This window comes from Macaca nemestrina, chromosome 19, assembly GCF_043159975.1.
Source record: "Macaca nemestrina isolate mMacNem1 chromosome 19, mMacNem.hap1, whole genome shotgun sequence".
Taxonomy (NCBI): Eukaryota; Metazoa; Chordata; class Mammalia; order Primates; family Cercopithecidae; genus Macaca; species Macaca nemestrina.
This window is the reverse complement of record NC_092143.1, coordinates 65,292,773-65,317,584: the sequence shown is the minus strand read 5'-3', so window position 1 is coordinate 65,317,584 and position 24,812 is coordinate 65,292,773. Positions and strand designations below refer to the sequence as shown.

The 24,812-nt window shown below is 45.4% G+C and overlaps 1 protein-coding gene across 1 annotated transcript in view; it reads right to left on the bottom strand.

Annotated features, from left to right (window-relative positions):
- The window catches only part of LOC105465377 (potassium channel tetramerization domain containing 1), a 202,524-nt gene extending 177,934 nt beyond the window's left edge, over positions 1-24,590 (bottom strand). The window contains exon 1 of the mRNA XM_011713810.3: positions 24,476-24,590. Coding sequence (XP_011712112.1) covers positions 24,476-24,484 — 9 coding nt within the window. The 5' untranslated portion in view covers positions 24,485-24,590. The remainder of the gene's footprint in view (positions 1-24,475) is intronic.
- Positions 24,591-24,812: the final 222 nt, after the last annotated feature.

Genomic DNA, 24,812 nt, shown 5'->3' with positions numbered 1-24,812 from the left:
TACAGAAATTTTATGTAATTACAATTAGAATCGCAACAGTCTTGAGAGGGGGTGAGGAGGGGAAGAGACTGGATAAAATGATTTAAAATTTCATAAGGAATACATTTATTCACTTGAGAATAAATGCTTAGGAATAGCAGGAACATAATAAAAAAGAACAGTGCAAGAGGAATTGCCTTACCAGACATCAGAGGATATTATAAAGCTGTTATGAAGTAAATATTGTATTGGTATGAGAATGAGAAATAGATCACTGAAAGAGAAAAGAGGATCTGGAAGTCTTGGATATGAGAATGTAATATACATCATATATCAAATGTGGGAGTTCAATGTAGTGGGAAAATAATAAATTATTTCAAAAGCAATACTGGCTATTCACCTGAATTAAAGTAAAATTAAATCCCTGTTTTATACCATAAACAAAAATACATTCCCCAGAGAGGAAAGTCTTAACTGTAGACAACAAAACAAGACAAATTATTGTGGAGGCTTCATGTATAATCCAAGGACAAGGAAACCTTAACAAGACTGGAAAACACAAGAGGCCGTAAAAGAAAGATACAGTTGACCATATGGTACATGTGGTATGATCCCATAATATACACAGTTATTATTTGTCAATTAAAATAAAATAAAATAACTACCCCCCAAACGTGTAGAGTATTAAATATTCTAAGCAAATTCAAAATGTAAATGATAGATTTGGAAAAAATACTTGTAACCGAAAGTGCAAAGAATGTGCTTCTATCATATAGAAAGAGATCTTATAATTTGTCAACTCAATAGAAAAACGATGAAGGAATAAGAAAAGCAATTTATAGAAGCACAAAAGCAGAGTCAACAAATGTACAAAAAGATGCTTGAATTTACCATCGTTAGGGAAATGCAAATTAAAGTACTAATGAGACATCAGATCATGCCTATCAGGCCTGCCAAAATTAAAGACAACTACAACATATATTACAAAGTTGAAATGTAAATTGTACAGCGTTTTGGGGAAGTAACATGGCAGTATCTATTAAAATTTGAAATATACATACTCAGAAGAATAAGCAAACTGTGGTATATGCATACAACAGACCACTCAGCAATCAAAAGGAAAGAACTATGCTACACTCAACAGCATGCTTCAATCTCAAAAACATACTGACAAAATAATCCAGATACAAAAGATTCCAGACTGTATGATTCCATTTATATCAAATTCTGGAACAGGGAAAATGATCTACAGTATTAGAATATATGTATCAGTATGTTTAAATATAGCATTATCCAGGGTGGCAAAAAAGTTGGAAAAAATGAATCCTCATTAGTACAAAATGGGAAAATGAACCACGGTAGTGCACCTTTAGACCAGCATACTGCCAAGGAAAAAGCAAAGAATAGAGCTACACCGGTTGGCTTGGAGGGATTCCTATACGATATGATTTATAAGTGAGTACAGAAAAGCATTTATGATATAATCCATTTTGTGAAACAACGATCCCAACCTCCGTATCAAAATGTGTACACATGTATATGCATGTGTGTTTTGTGGTCTGTACCTCATTATAGAAATATAAAGGAAAATATGGAAAATACGTACCAGGCATGTTAGCATGAGTTACACAGGGAGGGGAGGGAAGGAAAACAGGAGGAAAGGGGCATTGAGCTAAAAGACCGAGCTAAAAACAACAGTATGTCTGATATGATTACATGTGCACATTTATATAATTAAAATTTATATTTATAGAGGATTACTCAAGTAAATGCTGTCAATCTTGTAGATATTTTAAATTTGGATTAAACTAGAACTTCAGAGCTCTGTAATTGGACTACATCATCTTGGTCCTTCTTTATTTTTACTGAATTGAACTTCAGCCCTCTCTATTTTACGGAGAAGAAACTAAAGCAGTAAAGCTTAATTGACTTCCCCAAATGAACACAGCTAGGAATTGACCCACCATGGATCTGAATCCGGGTAGTCTAACTCCACAAACCACACACAACCCTGGCCATTTGCTAAACGCCCTCTGAGGCTCTAGCAGAAATGAGTGAGGCAAAATTTAAGGGGGTGCCAAGAGACTCAGAAAGCAAAAGAAACAGCATTTTAAAAATAATAAAATTAATGTTAAAAACATCCACATTGAACAAAATCATCAAAATCGTCAATGTAATTCCAGCTGCCTTGGAACCTTGTCTTTACTAACTTTTGATCTGTTTCTCATTATGGCTTTTTTTTGGCATTAATTTTTATTTCAAAAAATATTGCATTAAAATATTATTTATCTCAATTTCTGAGTTTTTTAGTGTCCCTTAAATGTTGTGCCGGACCTGCTTGTCTCTACCATTTGGCCACCACGTGACACTAAACAAAACCTGTGCATCTCCAAAATGGGAATGATAAGGTTTCCCTGCCCACCGTGCCCACAGGACTAGGGTGAGAAACTAAGAAGATATGAATACAAAATTTGAGTGCAACAGGCATATTGTTGCTACTAGAGTTGCTCATGAATGGATAAGCAAGTTGAATCCCCAGACCTGGTTATGCTCCTGCGCGCTTGGCGTGCCCACACCCATAGCTGGAAAATCGCCTGGAACCTAACGTTTGTTTGAATGGCAGCCGCAGGAGCCTTCACCCATCATGCACCCCTCTCAGCTGTTCTGAGCCTGTGGTGAGCGAATGAATCTCTTAAGCTAGAGCAGTGCTTCTCTAACTTAACTGCGACACAGATCCCCTCAGGGATCTTGTTAAAAACCACATCAGTCAGTCCAGTGTGGGGTACAAGGGTCTGCATTTCTAACAAGCCCCAGGTGAGGCTGAGGTTACTGGTCCACAAACCACAGTGCTTTGAGGACTGAGGAGCCAGGCTAGACGTTTGGTGAGGTCAGAAGGACTGTGAAATGTCCCCAAATAATGACAGCCCTCTACTCGCCAGGCACAGTTGTGCACAATCCTTAAAAGAGTCCCGGGAGATGGGTTCTTTGATGATGAAGCTCCCCAACCAAAGACCACCAAGAACACACTTCTGGTCACGCCGGCGTAGATTAATTCAGCTTGCTGCAGCAAGTGAGGACGCATGCCAGGAAACTGCAGGAGGGCATGGGAGGGGTTGTTACGGGGTTGGGGCTTGTGCTGGGAGAGTCTAAGGAGGGATCAAGGAATGAGTGGACAGTTTTAGACTGAGTGCAATCCAAGAGCAAGGGCGATTTGACGACTGGGGGTATCTTGGTCATTTGTCCAGGAGGGTGCAAGATTAAAGTGGGCTAAGATTGCCGTGAAGAGAGAAGCAATAGTCAAGTTAGTCAGAAGAGGGGGGAGTTTATGTTTGTGATTGCAGAGTGCCCATCTCTCTGTTTCATGGCGGTCTGGGTTGCTGGTTTGTTCTCACAAGGTCGTAGAGGGACCCTGTCTGATTATTGTTTTTATTATGTGAGTGATGGTTATGTTCCCCTAGGAACATCACAGCTAGTATTGTCCTTTGACCTGAGCAAGCTGGGACCCTGTGCCTCTCAGGGTTCCTCACATTGGAGCAACTTCCTGGAATTTTCTAGGTCCCTCCCCGCTGCCTGAGACTAGCCAGAGCTGGCAGTGCCATCACTCCAGGATGCCCTGAGTCCCAACTGAAACTCCCATTTCTCCCATTCAAAGTGCTTTCTGAATTTCTATTAGGTTGTTGAAAAAGTAATCACGGTTCTTATTATTACTTTCAATGGCAAAAGCCACAATTCCTTTTGTACCAACGAATACCTGAGCATTGGGGTCACCGGATGCCCTGAGGACTTCACACCCATGTGATCCCCCATGGCCCTGTGTCTGGACACCTCATCCAGGAGGGCAGCCTGGTGAATGGCTTGAGCTGCCAGAATAGTCCTGCCATGCTTCAGAGAAACCTGAAGTGTTCATACAGATGGGCCCCCACCAAAGTTATTTGCCTGGGGCCTGGACATCCAACAGCTGGACCCCATTCCAACCTAGCCGGCAGTTGCTGGAACTATTTTCATTTTCTTGAATATTATCATCCTCATTATATAGAAGAGGAAACTGAGGTCCCCAGAGGTGAAGCAACTCCCCTGGCATTCAACAGCAGAGAAGCTGGGATTCCCACTGCTCTCACCCGCTGCGGTCCCTGCCACGCCTCGCCCACTCCAGAGCACCTCAGAGGCCTTCAGACCCCTCGCGTTTGTGCTCTATCTACCGCTGACGCTTCCAACACTGTGCCTAGTTTTCAAACTGTTTAAATTTTTTTGTTGTTGTTCCTGTGTGGTACTTGGAACTCTCCAGGCGTCTCCCATGTTTTGCTCTTCCCCTCCTTCCTCTTCCTGACTCTGTCTTCTCTGGATTGCTTCTGATTAGGTGCCTCCCATGCTCCTTCTGAACCCCGGGCCAGATCTGTCACAGGACAAAGGAACACTTCAAAGTGTAAACTTTGGCTTTATGTGAACCCCAGAGACTGTGAACAACGAAGAATGTTCTCTCAAATGGCAGGAGGACTATCCAGATTGCTGGGGGTGGTGCTGATGTGAGCTGCGAGGAGGAGGCGCTGGGTGTGTGGGCAGAAATGTGAAATGTGTTAAGGCTTCTATTATGGGGTCAGCCCACCTAGTGTGGTCACCCTCCCCTCTGCTGATTTCAAGAGCTGGAAACAGAGGGAAGTTAAGCCATGACTAAGAAGCCTGGCGTCCTTTCAATGGAGAAAGGTAGCCCTGTCGCTTCAGTGAGATGAAGCCTGTTTCTTGCTGCTGGAGAAGATTCCAGAACTTGAAAGAAGGCATGTCTCTGTGAGTCCAGCGGTCGGCTCACCCTAGAGGCAGTGTCTATAATGGGAGGAGCCTGGGCTTTGAGGTCCACTGACCTGGGCTGGAATCTCAGCTTTGTCAGTGTATTAGCTGTGCAGCCTTGAGAAAGTTACGTAAGCCCTCTGTGCCTCAATTTCCTCATCTGAAGAGTGGAGATGATAATGCTTTTCTCAAAGGGTGGTTGTGAGAATTGAGTAAGAGGGTGTCAGTGCAGTGACTGGCACTTTGTGGCTATTGTTATCATTTTTGTAATGTTAGACCGTCTTAGCAAGGACAGTCTGAATTTGTAGGCCGGGTCTCCTGCGTGTCACATCAAAGACCTAAGGAAATCTCTCTCATATATACATAGTTTGTTTTTTAAAAATCAGTTGCAAATTTATTATCTATCAGTATATCCAGGTCTTTTGCACTCACTTTACATTTTCAGCCTGTATCATACCTGCAGGTAATAAAGTTCAAAAGCACTGCAGCTTGTTATGTAATAGAGCATCTTTCATTTATCCAGAAACTCCCACGCTCCACAGTTCAACGTCAAATCAGTCCAAGTTCATTCTATTCATAACCTTCATAACTTCCTAGAAGACACTTGAATATCTTCTTTTTCTCCTTTAATATGTTATTTATCTCTCACCAAAGTTTTTCAGTAGTTAAAAAAAAAGTCTTAAAATACAGCTTCAAGACTATTCCAGGCGTGAGCACAGCATACAATTCATTTTTTAACCTCAGCATTTCTGAAGGCCAAGAGATCTGCTGGCTGTTCAGGCTGTAGCAGCAGCCGCAGTGGAGGAGGCTTAGTTAGCAGCCCCCGTTTTGGGGTCAGTTTTATCGGGTTTGAATCACGTCTCTACTGCTTAACAGTTAGCTGTGTGACTATGTCTCACGTTAGGTGGCAACGACATTAGTATTAGTCACAGAGGCTGGTGGTGGTCATTGGACGTGTTTGGGCAAGTGCTCGGCAGGGCAGCAAAGGGCAAGTGGCCAGAACAGGCGCTGTGGGAGCTCTCGGTGCTGTCTTCAGCAGCCAGTCCACCTGAGAACAAGACCTCGCCCCTTTTGATTCAGCTACAGCCAACTGCCTCTTTCCTGACTTTCTGACCTCTGCACGTTATTCATTTTGCATAATATTATTGCCCGTATCTGTTCCTAAAAATGTTGCTTTTATCATGCTGTCCTCGAAAAAAGCATGCAAAATTCCCTCTTGCTGTGTCTTGTTTTTAGAGTCCTGCATGCAACAGCCTCCCTTCCTTCTTTGCCTCTCCATCCCTCTACCTCTCTTCAAACCTTGGAGGATTCTGCAAATGTCTGGAGATGGCCATGGTACTGTGACCCAGCCTGGAGACGTAGGGAGCTCTCAGTCTTGGTGAGCAATGCATGTTGCCCCAGAATCCCCCGGGCGAGAAACATTTCCCCCCAGAAAAGCTGGGATCTGAATCATGGAGATTGCCTGCGTCCTGAGTTCCTAGTGTGAACAGGGGTCTCGCTGGGCAGTAGTGAAGTCAGAATCGCTGAGAATCCCTGGGAAGTAAGGACAGCATAAAAAGAGAAGACGATGCAGGACACAGCATCTGGGAGCAAAGAAGTCTGGAGAAGCTGGAGCCTGGAATGCAAGTGAGGCAGTGGGGGAGTTGCCAGTCCATCCAGCTGAGGCCAGCAGATGCAGGGCTCCCGAGGCCGGGCCCAGGGCTTTGGTTACTATCTTGTAGGCAGTGGGAGGTTATTGAACCTTTTTAAGCAAGGATGTAACATCATGTAATTTCCAAAGAAATGATCAGTTTAATGGTTGTAAAAGGATTTCATGGTTATTACAGAGAATTGGAAAAAATATAGAAAACAATGAGAAAATAAAAATCCTAGGGCCCAGAGTTAAACGTTATTGTACGACAATACGATAATGATAAACATTTTCGATAACATTATTGTATTCTTATTATCTCTCTCCCCCACCCCATCGTAGCTACCGTGTAATGGGCGCTGATTATGTGCCAGGGTCTGTTACAAGGGCTTGCTTTGTCTAATCCTCACAACACCGCTGTGCTGTAGGTCAAATGCTGATTCCCATTTTCAGATGAGGAAATGTTCAAAGCCTGGGTCACATAGTTGGAAGCGGCAGCGTAGGGTGTCTAGGCCCAGACAATCAGGCTCCAACACGTGTATTCTGAATCCCTGGGCCACACTGCTGCTTGGGGGTCACACAGCATAGAATCAATAAACACGTGCATCAGTAGATGGCCAGTTTTGTTTAAGATAGAGTTTGGCATCCTGATATTCTGAACTGGGTTGTCAAAAGAGAATTTTGGTAAGGGCAGGAAGGAGCTTGTGTTGGTGGGGAGTGGTTTACAGGGAGGAGGCAGGAGGGACAAGCGTGGTAGCCACAGCAATGGTCCAGAGAAGAGAGGTCTAAAGGAGAAACTCCAGTGGTCCAGAGGAGAGAGGGTAGATGAGTAAGTGTAGAGAATGGGAGTGTGGCTGAGCGCAGTGGCTCATGCCTACAATCCACACTTAGGGAGGCTGAGGTGGGAGGATTGCTTGAGCCCAGGAGTTCGAGACCAGTCTGGAAAACATAGTGAGACCTCGTCCCTACAACAAATTTAAAAATGATCTATGCATGATGCTGCCCACCGGTAGTCCCAGGTACTGGTGGGGCAGGTGGTGGGGGATCTGAGGTTCCCGGGAGCTGAACCTAGGAGATTCAGGCTGCAGTGAGCTGTGACGGTGCCACTGCATTCCAGCCTGGGTGACAGAGTGAGACCCTGTCTCTGAAAAACAAACATACAAAAAGGAATGAGAGTGAGAGGGGATGGGGGCGTGGAAGTAGGAATGACCTTGATGAGTCTGTGTGTGAGCAAATGCATATGCACCATGATGCATCTGCACACACACGTGTCTATGTGAGTACAGGAGGGATTGAGGGAAAGGAAGGAATCAGGAAAATCATGGGGATTCTGTACTGAGCACCAGAGCACTTATAGGAGGCAGAAATGTTCAGGACAGGAGGAAGGTGATGAGTTTACTTTGGGACCTTATGAGTGTGTGTGCTGTCTGTCAGGAGGGGGTGTGCACTGGGCAGGTAGACACATGCAGGTAGAAAAACAGAATGGAGTCAGCTGCACTGGTTTGTTCTGAAGTCAAGGAACATGAGGTTCCCTGGGAAGAGTGGTCAAAATAGAAAGAGGAGGCATCTGCGGAGGAAGCTTGGGGACACAGAGAGGACAAGGACGGCAGAGTTGGATGGTACTGTGGAATCTAGATCTGAGAGAGTAGCCAAGATCCCAGAAGCAGGGTGGATGGGAACAGGAAAGGGGGCTGAATTTGCGGTTCTCCTCCCCAGACTCCTGTTTCTGCCAGACTGATTTCTTACTTGCCTTTTAAAATCGTTTTTACCTGCAGTTCATCTCACTGTTTCAGCCTGGCTTGCTGTGTATGTATGTAAGGCCTGTTTATACCCTCACCTCCTCCAGGAAGCCTTCCCATCCCACTGGCCGCTGGGCCTTGTACTTTGTTCAAGTTCCCTACCCCACTGTCATTTACCGCATTTCCCCCAAGATTCCAAACATCTGGGGGCAGAGCCTTTGCCTTCCTTGTAACCCCACGGTGCCTGAGAACCAGGTGCTGATTAATTGGTTGCTTGTAACCCACAGCATAGAGTGTAATATTTTACTTGTATAGTTCGGATTTTTAAAAATATTCTTTCTCGAGACACCAGAAGCTCCTCTGCCCTTTTTAGCTCAGACACAGCTTTGTGACTGCTTCCCATGGCATATTCTTTCCTGTTGGGCTAGCATTTTGCTACTCTTCACAGGCAGCCCAAGAGTGAAGTTTCACCTTCTGTTCAGTTTCCTTTTTTCATTTCCCCACTGGTCTCCATCGCAGTAAGCCTCCCACCCCTCTTATCCCCAAGTTATGACAACCCCCCATCCTAGAACCCCTGGCGCAGTCCTTCTGGCGTGCCGTATTTGCCAAGCTGTTTAACTCTTTGTAGGTATTCATTGATCTGATGGGGTTGGGTGGGCAGAGCCTGTTCCATGCCCCTTCTCTAGGCACAAAATCAGTGCCTAAAGTAACATTTCAACCAGTCTTCTAGACAACTCTAATGGCAGGTATCAGATCTCGAGATGAGCTTCACCATTTCACCTTGAGTTCCTTCAAGACTCATAGGTTCCATTTAGAGCCAGAAGGAATCCTCACTCATATACACATGCACATGTGTACATACATATGCATACGTATGTTTATATGATGAGGACCAGTAATAAATACTGACAATGGCATTGATGACAATGACTACCATGTTCTGAGTACTTACTATATGCCGGGCACTATGCAGAGTGCTCTCTAGATGTCTGCTCTATTTAATCCTCTCTTCCCTGCCTGACACTTTTCCATGCCCTATGGACTTGGGCTTGATCGTAAATCACTGCAATGCAGGGTGGGTTTTCTTGGCTTTCTTTGTGGGGATGTGACAGAGTAGACCCAGGAACTCTTTGTAATCAGTGCAGGAGCTTTGGAGGAAATCCACAGCAGTGGAAGTGAATGTCCTAATCCTGCTTCACCTCTATGTTTTATCGTCTCTCCTCAGAGAGAGTGACCACGGCCTTGGATGCAATATATCAACTTGCGGAAGCAATGACATTTGTCCTCTCCCAGAAATCGGTGTCTCTCGGGCATGTCCTGTGAAAATATTCCACTAAATAAGCAATGATTGATGGGATTCTAATTAAAAAGAGAATGCAAAAGTTTAGCGGGGAAAATTTCCTGAGAAAGAATAAACCAGCTTCCCAATTTTGATTTTTAGTCCTGCTTAGGGCTATTACCATTCAGTTGGAAAGTGGTAGGAAACCAACAGTGTTGATGTTGAAAAAATACAAACTAGAGCACTAACTAATCTCTATTTCCCTAAGTCATTCAAAAAAACTGTTAAGGAGGTAAAAAAGGGAACTTCACTGAGAAATATGTTGGATTCAGTGAGAGGCAGAGATTACATTTGGCGTTTGAGGTCAGTTAAGTAGCGTGAAACACTGAAAGACTGCAGAAGTTGCGATCCCAAGAGAAGTTAAAAATAAAACCTTTTAGAGCATGTTCCATCCTATGTTTTATAATGCTGTCCCATTTTGAAAAGGCGTAAGAATGCATTAAATGAACACACTAGAAGGAAATGTAATTTGAAAAGTACAACCTGCGGGGAGGGGAGGAGGGCGGAAGGTGTGAGAAGCCAAGCCAGATGGCGGTGGGTGGGGGGGCGTGCGCTGGCGTGAGGGGAGGCAAGAGAAGTGGAAGCAGGAGGCAGGGAGTCTGTTTTGTGTTGAAGGATGATGTGTTAGTGAGTTCAGGCTGCCATAACAAAATAGCACAAACTGGGTGGCTTAAACAACAGAAATGTATTTCCCATGGTTCTAGAGGCTGGGATGTCCAAGATCAAGGAGCCGGAGATGCAGATTCTGGCAGGGCTCTCTTTCTGGCTTGCAGACAGTCACCTTCTTGCTGTGTGCTTACACAGCTTCTTCTTTGTGTGAAAGCAGAGAGAGACTGAGCTATCTGGTGTCTCTTCTTATAGGAACACTACTATTATTGGATCAGGGCCCTACCCTTACGAACTGGTAATTACTCTTAATTATGTCCCCAAAGACCCTATCTCTAAATATAGCCACCATGGGGGTGGGATTTCAACATATGAAATTCTGGGGTACACAGATGGGTTGTTCAATAGATGGTTGTAGGCTACAGGAAGGGGCCAATGGAGAGAGGAAAGACAGGACGTTAGGAGGGACAACAAAGAAAGAGAGGATTAGTAGAGCCACAGTGGAGACCTGGTGTCAGAGTAGAGGGAGTGGACATCTCAATAAATCAGGAGGCAAAATTATCTGATAAGTGGGAATGAGCTTGGAATTTGGGAAGAGTAAAGAGATCAAGAACAGCCTCCAGGGGGAATGAAATAAGAAGTTAGCTGGGTACTGCCAGGCAATATCAAGGGGCCTGCTAAGGTGAGCTCACATGACTGCCACCCAGAGATCAGCTTACACATCACCTCTTTATGGAGGTCTCACCTGCTTTAATTTTTTTGCATAGCACTTAGTCCTATCTGATTTGGTTCTCATCTCCGTTCTCCCGAGAAAGTACTCTGTGAGACCTTGGATTTTTTGCCTTGTATTTCTAAGGCTTAAAGTAGTGCGTAGGCCGGGCGCGGTGGCTCAAGCCTGTAATCCCAGCACTTTGGGAGGCCGAGACGGGTGGATCACAAGGTCAGGAGATCGAGACCATCCTAGTGAACACAGTGAAACCCCGTCTCTACTAAAACTACAAAAAACTAGCCGGGCGAGGTGGCGGACACCTGTAGTCCCAGCTACTCGGGAGGCTGAGGCAGGAGAATGGCGTGAACCCGGGAGGCGGAGCTTGCAGTGAGCTGAGATCAGGCCACTGCACTCCAGCCTGGGTGACAGAGCGAGACTCCGTCTCAAAAAAAAAAAAAAAAAAAAAAAGTAGTGCCTAACATAGAAAAAGCCACGTAAATACTGGATGAACTGATGGACGTTGTAATGGCAGCAGGAAGAATTATGTGACAATCCACCAGTGCCACTCAGGGCCCCGGGATCAAAAGTGAGGAAAAAGGAAGGTTATCCAAGACCGACTGTTGGCAAGACAGAAAAGACAGAGAGGTCAAGGTGATGAAAGAATTAAGGGTGGCAGTGAGGACACTGTGGAAAGAAGTGTCCACTGAACCCAGGCTGAGTAAGGAGGGAGAGGTAACAAGGAAGACAGGCAGTGGGGATGAGTAAAGAGGAAGCAGGGGGCATGGGTGTGGTGGGTCACACCTTAATCCTGGCATTTTGGGAGGCCAAGCCAGGCAGATGACCTGAGGTCTGAAGTTTAAGACCAGCCTGGTCAAATGGTAAAACCCTGTCTCTACTAAAAATACAAAAACTAGCTGGGTGTGGTGGTGGACATTTGTAATCCCAGCTACTGTGGAGGCTGAGGCAGGAGAATCGCTTGAACCTGGGAGGTGGAGGTTGCAGTGAGCTGACATTGCACAATTGCACTCCAGCCTGACAACAGAGTGAGACTCTGTCTAAAAGAGAGAGAGAGAGAGAGAGAGAGAAAGGAAGCAGAGAAGGGACTGCAGACTGCCCTGAGGTCGAAAAGCAGGCTTAGTGGGAACACTTGGAGAATAATACACCCTGGTCAACAGAATGCAGGGAGTGGGAGATTGCTGAGCTGCAGAGATGCCAAGTGATGCAAACGGCCAACCTGTGTCCATGACAGTGGGTTGCCCACATGAAGCAGAAGTGAGAGGTACTGAAGTTTAGCCCATCAAGGCACTGCAAAATAGGACAGCCTTCCCTAACGTGTGTGTTCCAAGAATAGTAATTCTGAGACTTAAATTGTACTGACAGAATAAAGGGCTCTGTGGTCAAATAACTTTAGAAAATGCAAGTTAGAAAATGGATTCCACATATTGCCAACTTCTATAAATCTTCAAAATACTTAAAAAGGCTTCAAAAGAGTGTATTATGTTTCCCAGACTTATTTAACTGATGAATCCTTTTTTTATTTTTTAGAGATAGGGTCTCACTGATGCCTGGAGTGAGACCCCATCTTAAAAAATATAAAGTGCAGTGGTGTGATCATAGCTCACAGCAGCCTCAAAGTTCCAGGCTCAAGTGATCATCCTGGCTCAGCCTCCTGAGTAGCTAGGATTACAGGCACACAAATCCTTTTTTGTTTCTCTTTGAGGCAGGGTCTCGCTCTGTCACCTAGGCTGGAGTGCAGAGCTACAATCATAACTCACTGCAGCCTCAACCTCTTGAGCTCAAGCAATCCTCCTCCCTCAGCCTCCAGAGCAGCTGGGATTACAAGCATGCACCACCATGCCTTGTTATTATTACTGTAGACATGAGGTCTTGATATGGTGCCCAGGATGGTCTCAAACTCCTGACTTTAAGCAATCCTCCCACCTTGGCCTCCCAAAGAGCTGGTTTTACAGGCATGAGCTGCCATGCCCAGCTGTGTGAATCCTTTTTTATTTCCCTCCAGGAGCATCTCTAGGGTCTACTATACCCCTAAAACAGAGGTTCTCAAAGTGCGGTCCCTTGGACAGTGGCATTAGCATCCATTGGGAACCTGCTAGAAATGCACGTTCTCAGGCCTCACCCTAGACCTATCTAATGGAAAACTCTGTGAGTGGAGCCAGGAATCTGTGTTTTAACAAGCTCTGCAGACAATTCTGTTGTATACTAAACTTTAAGAATGACTGAGCTAGAAAATACTTTGGGAAGGCTGGTTCATATTCATATTTGGAAATGACTCTTTGGTAAGGGGTTGGATAAATCTTTCATATTAATGCTGAAGTCATATAGTAAGACTGCAGAAGTTGATATGAAGAAGAAAAATGTGAGTCCAATAGTAATATGCAAATTAAGATTGCTATATTCAATACTAGCCTAATTAATACATCACATCAATATATTAACAAAATGATATTGGATTGACTATTCCTTTGGATTTTTCATGTTGTTATGTCCCTCTGTTAGCATGGATCAAGAGCTGACTCCTTTCCAATATACTTTGTCAAGTTGTTAGGAGGAGCAGGAGGGAGAAAGAAAGAGAAACGGATTTGAAATGTATTTCCCTTCTTTTCTTTTTCTCCATCCTTTGACAGAGGCACCAAAAAAGTAATTATGAGGCCAAAAATAGACAACAGTAAAAAGCAAAGAGAGAAGACAGATCGTATGTAAGCTATATCATCAGTTCTTGAATAACCAAACGTATCAGAAGATATAATTTTCAGGTGTTAAAAATGTATCTGTCATGCTCCTTAGCAGAATAATTTGGAGACATTCTTACCAGACATTTATAGTTTGCAGAATAGCTGTCAAAAATAACTCAGCTATATGAACACTTCAACTGTACAATGAAAAAAAAAAAAGTGTGACTCTAAAAGGAATCTGGGTGCATGTTTTCAAAAGTAAAATTTGAATCTCAGCCTAAAATCTAAAATGCATTTTGACTCAGAATTTTTTTAAGAGGGAAAAAGAAAGAAGACCCCTTGAACAATTATGCATAGCTAAAATTTTGAGCTTTTTAAATGATTTGAACTTCAGCTAGAAACATTCTGTTTCTAATGCATTTAGACATAAAGACATCAGAAGTGAAAGAATAGCATGTGCAAAGATTTGCATGAACACAAAGGTTTAATGGGAAGAAAAAAAATATAAGAAATGCCCCTGATTTCTTAAGGTGGAAGTGTGCAGAATTTCCATTGTCTTTCACTCACTCAACCCTGGCTCACCTTGCAGCAATATACATGATCGGTCAGGTGTCTGTGACTCCACTGGGCTTGAACTCCTGTGGCTATTTCTACTAAGTGGGGATGAGCTAGACTGGAGCAGGTCTAGATCAAGATCTGTCTTTCCTATAGAAAACCACCTGCGCTTCTTATAGAACTAGTGTGACTTACGCAACCTTTGAATGACTCACTTTTCAGATACTTTGGATCTTTGAAATACAATATTCTCAGCCACTAAAAATGGTTGAATTCAGCTAGGTGCGGTGGCTCATGCCTGTAATCCCAGCGCTTTGGGAGGCTGCAGCGGGTGGATCATGAGGTCAGGAGTTCAAGACCAGCCTGGCCAAGATAGTGAAACCCTCCCCCACCGTCTACTAAAAATACAAAAATTAGCAGGTGCCTATAATCCCAGCTACTCAGGAGGCTGAGGCAGGAGAATCACTTGAACCCGGGCAGTGAAGGTTGCAGTGAGCCGAGATCATGCCGCTGCACACCAGCCTGGGAGACAGAGTGAGACCCATCTCAAAAAAAAAAAAGGCTGAATTCTGAAATTTTGGTCTCACTTTGAGAGTTGTCTCTTCTACCCAAACCTCATTTGTGCAGACTGCACAAAGTAGGGTCCAAAGTCATTAGACTCCAGATCCTAAAAACCTGCCTTCCATCCCAGACTTGGAATGGCATTTCTGATAAGGGAGAAACCAAGGTGGTTCATACTGCAGGTGAATTTCTTTGACCATTGTGAGTTCCTGGAACTCACGGGCAAAGGAGCTGGCCCTCATAGGTGATGGCCATTTAACAAATCACCTAGATCTTTTTTTTTTTTTTTTTTTTGAGACAGTCTTATTGCTCTGTCGCACAGGCTGGAGTGCAGTGGCATAATCTTGGCTCACTGCAACCTCTGCCTCCCAGGTTCAAGTCGTGCACCACCATACCTGTATAATTTTTTTATATTTTTAGTAGAGACGGGGTTTCACCATGTTGGCCAGGCTGGTCTCAAACTCCTAACCTCAAGTGATTCACCCACCTCGGCCTCCCAAACTGATGGGATTACAGGCATGAGCCACTGGGCCAGGCTTTAAGTCACCTAGATCTTACCTCTTCATCAAATGATGATGGTGACTCTTAGCAGGAGAAAGCAGTGCTATAAATGGGAGTGGGGCCAAACCGAATCTCAGCAGGCCATTCACCATTTCCGGAAATGGCTGTGAGGCTGTAAATACCCAAGGGCCCCTGATGAAAATTTTAAAGAGCAAGACAATTTTAAAAATGTTTACATACCTTGTCGTGTGCAATGGGAGCATAAGCCCCATATACCCTCACTGCAGATTTCTCTTACTGCTAAGTCAGTTACAGGGGGAGTTACAGAGGGACCCATCCTACAGCACTTAAATAAATGACAGTCTTGTCATTAGTTTACCTGTATCCAAGTGTAAATTGGAGCAGAAGTATTTACACCTCTTTGGAATTACTTTATTGTGTTTCCTACTGAGTGGGCACAGAGTAAATATTTTTTCCTCATTTGTTAAGATGAGGAAAGTGAACGTGAAAATGAAAGAGGAGTTAAAATATGTAACATTCCTAGTATACGGAACGTGCTTAATAATTATTAGTATTAGTAATTACTAATCAGTATTAGTAACAGGCAGCCCCACGTAGAGACTAAGAGCAAAGACTGGAAGCTCGAATGCACAGTTCAACTCCTGGCTCGACCACTCATCATATGTGACCCGGGGGAAGTTACTTTATCTCTCTGCACTTCCATCTCCTCATCTAAAACATGGGGGTGCCAATAATATCACCCCCTTAGGTGATGGATGAGGATTCCACAAGTAATATCTTGCAAAGCCCTTGAAAAACAGCCTGGCACTTAAAGCACTGTATTGGTATTACATATTCAGTTCTTACAACAACCCTCTAAGGTGGTTTTCCTCACCTACATTGTGTCAATAATGAAACCAAAGCTTTGGGGTCACATAATTAACAGTGGGTCTCTATTTCTAAGCAACCAGAAGACCAAGTCATTTCACGACCCCACAGGAGAGGGATTCACACGGGTCTTCAGCAGCACAGGACACTGTTCCATTCCCTGGCGGCACGTGACTACCTAAGACTAGGTTATTATCTTTACTAGTATTCCTGATCACTTCTGGCATCAAGTGCTCTCAATCCAGAGCATGGTAGACGCTGGAGGTGGACAGCACTTTCTTCTGTTGATTTGATTAAATAAATAGGAAAGCAGGCCTCTTATGGTTCATATCTCTGGGAAACTGGCAGTAAGTGGATTGCACCAGATAACAAGGTCTGCTTTCTTTCTCCTCCTGCCCCACAGCCCAGGAAGAAACAGGCGGCTCGGAGGTGTTGATCCTTCCAGCTGTCCCCGTTGAGCCTCGGTTGTTTGGGTGAAGGAGCAAAGGCCGTTTTGTTTTTTTGGTTTTGTGTTTTGTTTTGTTTTGTTTCTGAGACAGAGGCTTGCTCTGTCGCCCAGGCTGGAGTGCAGTAGCGAGCTCTCAGCTCACTGCAACCTCCGCCTCCCGGGTTCAAGCAATTCTCCTGCCCCAGCCTCCCGAGTAGCTGGGACTACAGGCGCCCGCCACCACGCCCGGCTAATTTTTTTGTATTTTAGTAGAGACGGGGTTTCACCATGTTGGCCAGGATGGTGTCGATCTCCTGACCTCGTGATCCGCCCGCCTCGGCCTCCCAAAGTGCTGGGAAAAGGCAGCTTTTTAAAGCTGGCTGGGCTTGGCTTTTCCAGGAGAGACAGGCAATGGTGAGAAACTAACAGCAAGACCAGAGGCGATTCCAAGTTTACTTGCCAATGTGTGTCACTGCCATCTGCTGGATGGAATGGGTATCAGACCGGGTCCCGTGTTTCTTTGCAGTGTTAAAACGCAAATTCAGTGATTCCCATTGTGGGGGTTCAGAACCTAGCGGTGTATTTGCATCATTTCATAGCATAAGTGTCCGCAGATTTCGGAAATCCCATGACAAATGTGCACAGGAGGACCTCCACGTGAGTAATCAAAAGGCAAAACAGGACCATCTTTGAGGCAACATCCTACCTAGCATCAGTGCTTCCCCAGATCAAATTTGATCTGTTCCCAAATGATTGATCTAATTGGTTAGAAAAAGCCCATAACCGAAGTGGAGTTTGCAGTGAGCTGAGATTGCGCCACTGCACTCCAGCCTGGGCGACAGAGCGAGACTCCGTCTCAGAAAAAAAAAAAAAAAAGAAAAGAAAAAAGAAAAAGCCCATAACCAGCAGGTGAGGGCGTCTGGCAGAACTTGGGTCCTCTTGTCAATGGCAAAAAGTACTTACAGGGAAATGAAATCAACATTTGGCTTTATTCTTGTGTTCTCTGAAATTATGTGTTCATGTATTCAACAGTTATTTATTGAGCACTTATCCCGTGTGCCAGGCCCTGTATTAAGGAACTGAGAAAGCAAAGGTGAATAAACACAGTCCCTACTCTTAATAATATATGGGTATTTTCTGAGTGCTTATTTTGTGCTAGGCATATCCATCCCGTTACATCTCATTTTATTCTCTGAACAACTCTAAGACTATTATTATCTCCTTTGCAATGATCTCATATTATTATCTCATTTGTAGTTCAGAAAACTGAAGCTTAGAGAGATTCAGTAATTACCAAGAAAATACAGCACAGACTCCAGAGATGGGGTGGGATTTGCATATGGGGTGGTGGGAGTGGATGGGTAGGATAGAGAAGGATCAGTACCATTGGACCAATGTGGTAGCTTTTTCTCCCCCTCACATAGAAAGTCTGAGTCTTTTGTTTTATACACATTTTCTGTTCCATTAGCTACAAATTTCCAGCAAAGTGAAAGAGCTACAAAAACAAGTAAGTGATGATAGCAGTAGATGCTCTGGAAAGATTTATCAGGAAGAATATCCCTTCCTCTAGCCAGCCTTTGAAATCTATCTCGTTAACATTCTCTTCAGTTCATAACTCTTCTTCTTAATAGCAGCATTGGTGTCGGCAGCAAGGGCTGAATTGTCAGTTCCCATTGGATAGAAAACAAATCCCTATTTTGGTTAGCATGACAGAGTACTTTGCTCAGCAAGAGACAGAGACCAATTCACATGTTCTGATCACAACAATCTCACGCTGGTTTTTTTTTTTTTTTTTCCTTCTCTCCTGGCATAACAGTAGGGTGCTGGTGTGGTAGAGAGATACAGAGCTGAGGACGAAGAGAGAACAGGAGGAATGGAAGCTGGTGGCAGAACAAGCAAGCCCTCTGCCAAGTGCCCTTGAAAAGGGCTTAAATAGTATGTCCTGGACAGATAGGACTATGGGTGTAGATGAGAAAGCAGAATGGCTAACGGGGGCTAATGACGGGATTTTGTAGTCAGCCAGCTGAGTTAGAATCCCTGCTCTGCCACTAGCCTAGTGTTTGACTTCAGGCAAGGCACATAACCTTTCTAATCCTCCAGGCAAGAGGAGATACAACTGGGGTTAGGGTAGGGGGAACACTGATGGAAGAGTCAGATCTATTTAGAAGGGAAAGTTGGCTAGGTGAGGTGGCTCACACCTGTAATCCCAGCACTTTGGGAGGCCGAGGTGGGTGGATCACTTGAGGTCAGGAGTTTGAGACCAGCTTGGCCAGCATGGTGAAACCCCACCTCTACTAAGAATAGAAAAATTAGCCAGGCATAGTGGCAGGCACCTGTAGTCCCAGCTACTTGGGAGTCTGAGACAGAAGAATCACTGCAGAGGTTGCAGTGAGCCGAGATCGAGCCACTGCACTCCAGCCTGGGTGACAGAGCAAAACTCAGTCTCAAAAAAAAAAAAAAAAAAAAAAAGAAAGAAAGAAAAAAAAAAAGAAGAAGAAGGTAAAGTGTACAGAACCTAGCAAAGGGTTAGCCGTAGGTGAACAAGAAGAGAGAAGTGTCAAGTGGACACCGAGGTTTCTGGCATATTACCTAGGGTGGGTGCAGAATAAGATGAGTGCGGAATACTACTTGCCTCAGTCTTGTTTGCAGGGCTCAGGGAGGTAGGTATTCCAGATGGCCTCTGCTACTTGTTCCCTAAATCTTAGCCGCGGATGTTACCAGTGCCTGGGGTTTCAGAGGCAGCCAGGATAAGGTGGGACTGATGTGGACCGAGGGACCGAGACAGCAGGGGCCAGACTTGCGGCGGCTCCTCCAAAGAAAGTGCCCTTTGGGGTTGATTGATACTACGTATACACACTTCAGTTGGACATACTCTTATTTTTCCTCTTAACAATCCTATAATGCAGGTTAGAGAGATGGCATCGTTCCCATTTATAGAGAAATAAGGAATAGGTCAAAATACGGTTGTTTTTCCAACTGGAGTTTGCCCTGAGGGCCATCCACATGAGAACCACCAAGAAAAGTAGCTTATGGAATTGCATTTGTACATCAAACCCCTATGGAGAGAGTGATATTCAAAGTGTTTTCAGTCGAGTGATTTGCATAATTGTGTCAGTTATTTGTATGTAAACGGACTTTTAAAAAGCATCCAACCATTCATTTTATAATCATTTGACACATTTATAATATTTTAACACAATTAATTTGTACTATAAGGCACAGGTTTGTTTCAGAAGGCTCAACATAGGCCTACTTTAATGATGAATTCCAACTTAGTCAGACTTGGATAAATGGAACCACATGGTACACTTCATAAAGGAAAAGGCATTTTGGATAACAGGATGAAAAGAGCAGGCCATTGCGTGCCTGATACACTGTAGGCACTCCAGACCCAATTGCTGAACAAATGGAGGGATTAAAGAATGACTAGATGCTTTGGTTTCCTTTGTGAATGCCGTTACACCGGATATGAATGAGGCTTCTCACTGCTACTTAATCTGGCTATTACAAACGAAGTGAAAGATACAAAATCCACCCAGGCTTCAGAATTCCCTTGTCTATTCAATTAACATGCCCGAAACCTAGGTGTCCACTTGACACTTCTCTCTTCTTGTTCACCTATGGCCAAACCTTTATTAGGTTCTATAAATTGTCCCCTCTACATAGATCTCAAACCCTTCCAACAGTGGTTCCCCTACCCTAAACCCAGCTACGTCTTCTCTTGCCTGGATGACTGTAATAGCCTTCCAAGAGCTATGCTTCATCCACCTGGGTCCCTCTAACCACTTCCCAGAGTGCCAGCAGAGTCATTCTTTCCAAACACCAATCTGATTGGTCACTGCTGCTCCTCTCCCAATCCTCCCCATCACTTACTTGTAGGGTGAAGACCAGGTGCCCATCCCTGCAGTCTGCATCACTGCTTCCTCCGTGTCTTACTCCAGCCAGTTAAACCTTGAGTTCCTCCCCCTTTGCTAAGCTTCTCCTGGCTTGGTAAAATGCTGTTCCTTCTTCTCTCTCCCTTGGACTTAGTCTCTGTTCTCTCTCTCTTGCCTAGGCCCCTTCATCCTTCAGATCTCAGTGTGTGGCACTTCTGACCCTGGTCCAGGCCGTTTTGGCGCTCTTTAAGTTAATGCTACCAGAACGCATATTCCTTTTCCTTCAAAGCACTCATCTCTGTCAGTTGTTCAGTTATTCGATGAATGTCTGCCTCTCTGTCTGGACTATAAGCTCCAGGAGATTGGAGGCTCTGAATGCTTTTTCTCACTATTGTGTCTCCAGCATTTAACACAGTAGTTCTTATACAGCAGGCACAAATATTTGTTCAATGAATGAATGAACGGACCTAATGAACACAGGCTTATTATTCTTAAAGGATAATCTCTCTGTTTTGTTTCTTCAGTTATCTCAAACCAAACTCATTAACAAGCAAAACATTATTTATATCTACCACGTTTTTATGAATGAAAAGCCAGAGCGAGTTGTGTCTCACTTCTGCATGAGTAAGCTATTAAAATAAGCATACACGCTTGCATCCAAAAATTTCATTTTTATTCCCAAGATAGTTCATCCTAAAGATGGAGCAAATAAATGCTCTGTTTGCTTGGGAAATCATAAACTGCAGTCCAAAAGAAGGTTCAGAAATGCAGTTTAATAAACAACTAAATAAAAACGTTGGTGAACTGATAGTTCACAAACATCATTTGAATGACTCAAATGCAATGCAAATGGGAAAAGATCTTAGCTAAAAACATCACATCAGAAGTAGAAAACTATCATTCTGATTCAGAAACATTAAGACAAGAAAGCATTTGTGCAAGCAATTGTTATTGCTAAACGTAGAGCTAAATGGAGGTTTAAGAAAGTTCTCTGATAAAATACATCTGTCACTAATTACTCTTACATTTAAAAACAAATTGCTTTGGATAAATAATTTGATGCCAAAAGGTCCATAACGCATTATTCAACGCAAATCGAATAATATGCTTTCATCATCATCTAGTTGAAGTCTTAGTGAAGTTACTTTCCTAGTCCTTAAGTGGTATAATTTGTACAATGATTACTGAAGGCTCCGCCCAAAATAAATATCTCACATCAGAGTAAGCTGAATGGTCAGTAAATCACCATTACTTAAGTAAATATGAACCAAGCTGTTACTGTGCACCCCTACTATGCAAGCCCTGGCAAAGAATTACAAACACAAAAACCTTACAGCTAGAAGAGAGACCTCTAGTGTGTGCTGGAGAACTTTATATATTGTGCTTCAGGCATAATTAATACAGCAAAATCACTGCAGTCGTTTTGCATACTGTGGTGGGAGATTTTTGCCAAATATCTTTCACACTCAATTCATTTCAAAATTTCTTCCCAGCTAATATGTGACATTTTTGCCTAATTAGTTACTCTCTTACAAATATAAGCCTAACCCAATGAAGTTTTCTCCGTGATGCAAAGTTTTAAAGTTTCGTGGTCGCCTTTGCAACCTAATTAGTAAACATTTAACCTACTGTCATCATAACAACTGCTTACAATTCTTTCCATTCAGGCAGCAGCAGGACTCCTGAGTCAAACTGTTGCCGTCAGTGTGTTAGTTTCCTGAACATCAGCCCCTCGTAGTAAGCCAAATGCCACACAAATACAAACACGAGGAATAAATCGGCACACTGCCCATTATCCAGGAGACAAATGGATCCACTGCTATTTTAAATTCACCAAGTAGGCTATTAGTTGCCACAGATTCCCATATATGTAGGTGAATTCCTTGATGTAGAATCAGGTTTAATGAATCATTCTACAGAATCAGCCTCAGCCTTTTAAAATCCTTTATTTTCTCCTTTTCCACATTAAAAACACATTTGAGATACACACAGAAAATGTTTCTCTAAAAAACGCACACATACACACAAAACAGGAGGTCTCTTAAGGAGTCTACTGCTGAGAAGGTAAAAGCATTTTGCTCATTTTTAATTTGCTAAAACAATCCAAGCATGCTTGGTACCCAGAGGGTATTCTCAAATAAACTTGTATCTCTAGCTGCCAGCTTAGTTGATTGAAAACAGAAGGCAAACGTTTCTTAAAGAATATGTTAAACTGTTATGTCTCCCAGTACCACCCAGGATACACACACAGACACACGCACACACAACGCATAGTCGAGGATTTGCTTGAAAGCAGCCAGTTCTATTATCTAAAAGGTAATACATTTGTACCAAATTACTCCTGCCTACTGCGGTGCACCTTTTAGCGACGAAGCCAGTGCCACTGGGATCCTGGACAGTTCTCGCGTGCCATTCTCCACGTACAAAGCCAACGGCCCCATTTGCAACTTTGCTAACTTAGTTGGCTTCCGCCCAGCCGAACCCCGAAGCAGTCACTGAAAACGTTCTGACACCAGAAAATCATTTCCACGACAGTGCAAGTGTTCGAAAGCACAAAGGCAGACACTGTCTACCCACGACAGTTCGCAAGTTGCGGTGGCGGGGAGGCTGTGCGGAGCGCGCGTGCAGGTAAGGGATTCCTGCACCACAGGTCTGCTTTCCTCTTCCTGGATGTTTTGGGGCTCGACCTCACTTTTAACGCGAATTCACCATTACGCGCCCCCCACCCCGTTCTTTCTCCAGGAGGCGCGGACTCTGTTTTCCAGCCAGGTCCCTCTTGGGGGCAGGAGAGGAAGCACACTTCACATTTCAGTAAAGAGGGGTGGCGGGAGTGGGTAGGAGGGGCGGCAGGAGTTGAGGGGAGCGGAGGAGGAAAGAGGTCAGAAAGGAGCCAAACTGCATCCCTCCAGCCCACCTCTGCGCCCCGAGCGCTGGTTCAGACGGCGGAGCCACAGGCGGCCGGGAAACTCTGTCCCTTTAAGGGAACCTAGGCCGCCAGGAGGGGAGGGAAGGATGCGGGCTTCGGACTCGGCGTTGCCGGCAGCGCGGGGAATAGGCGAGCGCAGCAAAGCCACAGCCATTACCTGCAGCGCTCGCATCCTCCCCGCGTCCCAGCGCCGCCCCCACCCCCTCCCCGCCTCCCAAGGAGACTTCTAATCCGGAGCATGTGCCGTGCCCTTTATCCGGGGAGGAGGTGGGGAGGAAGAGGAATGAGAGCTTTTTAAAAATAAATGAAACGTTTGCATCCAAAAGGGGGAGGGGGGCTGGAGATGGGAGGGAGTGGGAGGGGGCTTTAAAGGCGCCCGGGTGGGCGGAAGCGGCGAATCTGGATCAGCCCGGCCGGAGACGAAGAGCGCCGGGCACGAGCCGCGGCTCACAAAGGGGAGCGGCGCGGCCCGGCCCGGGCAAAAGGGGGAAGAAAAAACCGCCCCAGGCCGCAGTCCGCTCGACCGCCACAATGGCGTCTTTCACGGGGCGTCCGGGGGCGCCGCCGAGGCTGCCTGCGAGAAGGGGGCGGAGGGTCCCCTACCCCCGGCGGAAGCGCCGCCCCGAGCGCCGCCACCCCCTGCGCGCCCCGCAGGGATGTGCGCTGGGCTCGGGGCGCCCCCGCGGCGGCGGCCGGGAACCCGCGGCGCTGGGCGCTCTCGGCGGGGCCGGTTCGCGGGCGCGGAGCTCTGCGCCGGGGAAGAAAGGGACGCGCGGGGCTCGGGGGAGGAGGGAGGGGCTCGGGGAGGGCGGGGGAGAGCCGCGGCGGAGCGGCCGCCGGGGAGGCTGGCGCGCGGAGCGGCGGGCGGGCGGCTCTGGCACGGGCTCCCAGAGCCAAGGCGGCTCCTCTCCGAGATCCGGAACCCGGCCCCGAGATCCGGAAACCCGGCCCCGGCGCGCCGGCTCCCGGCCCCCAGCCGCGGCCCCGGCCTGCCGCACCCGCTCCTCCTGCCCGCTCTGCTCCGCCCTGCTGGCGCCCGCTCCCACCGGAGGAAGAAAGCCGAGAACCGGGAGCGGCAGCCCCGGAGGAGGCGGCCGCCGCGGGTCCGAGCGGATCCCGAGTCGCCCGCCGTGGCGGGCGGCGTGTGTGCGAGTGTGCCGCGCTCTCGCCCCATGCCTGGCACATGCGTAAAAGCGAGTTGCGCCCAAAGTCCCAGCCATACCCTCCTTAGCAAATAATAACAAACCCAAACCGTCAGATCTTACCTGAAACATTGAAGCACAAAGTCTCTCTCCAAGTCCCCTTTTCCTTTTCCTCTCCCCCCTTTTCCGATTTCTCTCCCAGCGATCTGCTCGGCTCGCCACACCAGAGAGAAATGCAATAGCTTGGCTAAGGTAGACAGAACAAAATACAGAGAAGAGTTGCTCCAGGGCTTTGAAACCCCTCAAGGCAAGGATCAGGATACAATTAGCTCATGCCTCTACCTCTAGTCTAAATCAATCTCCAAAATAAAACTTAAATCAAATTAACTGGTCACAGGGCAGACAATTGATCTCCTTCAAAAATAAAGCTCTACATATATGTATAGAGAAATATACACAT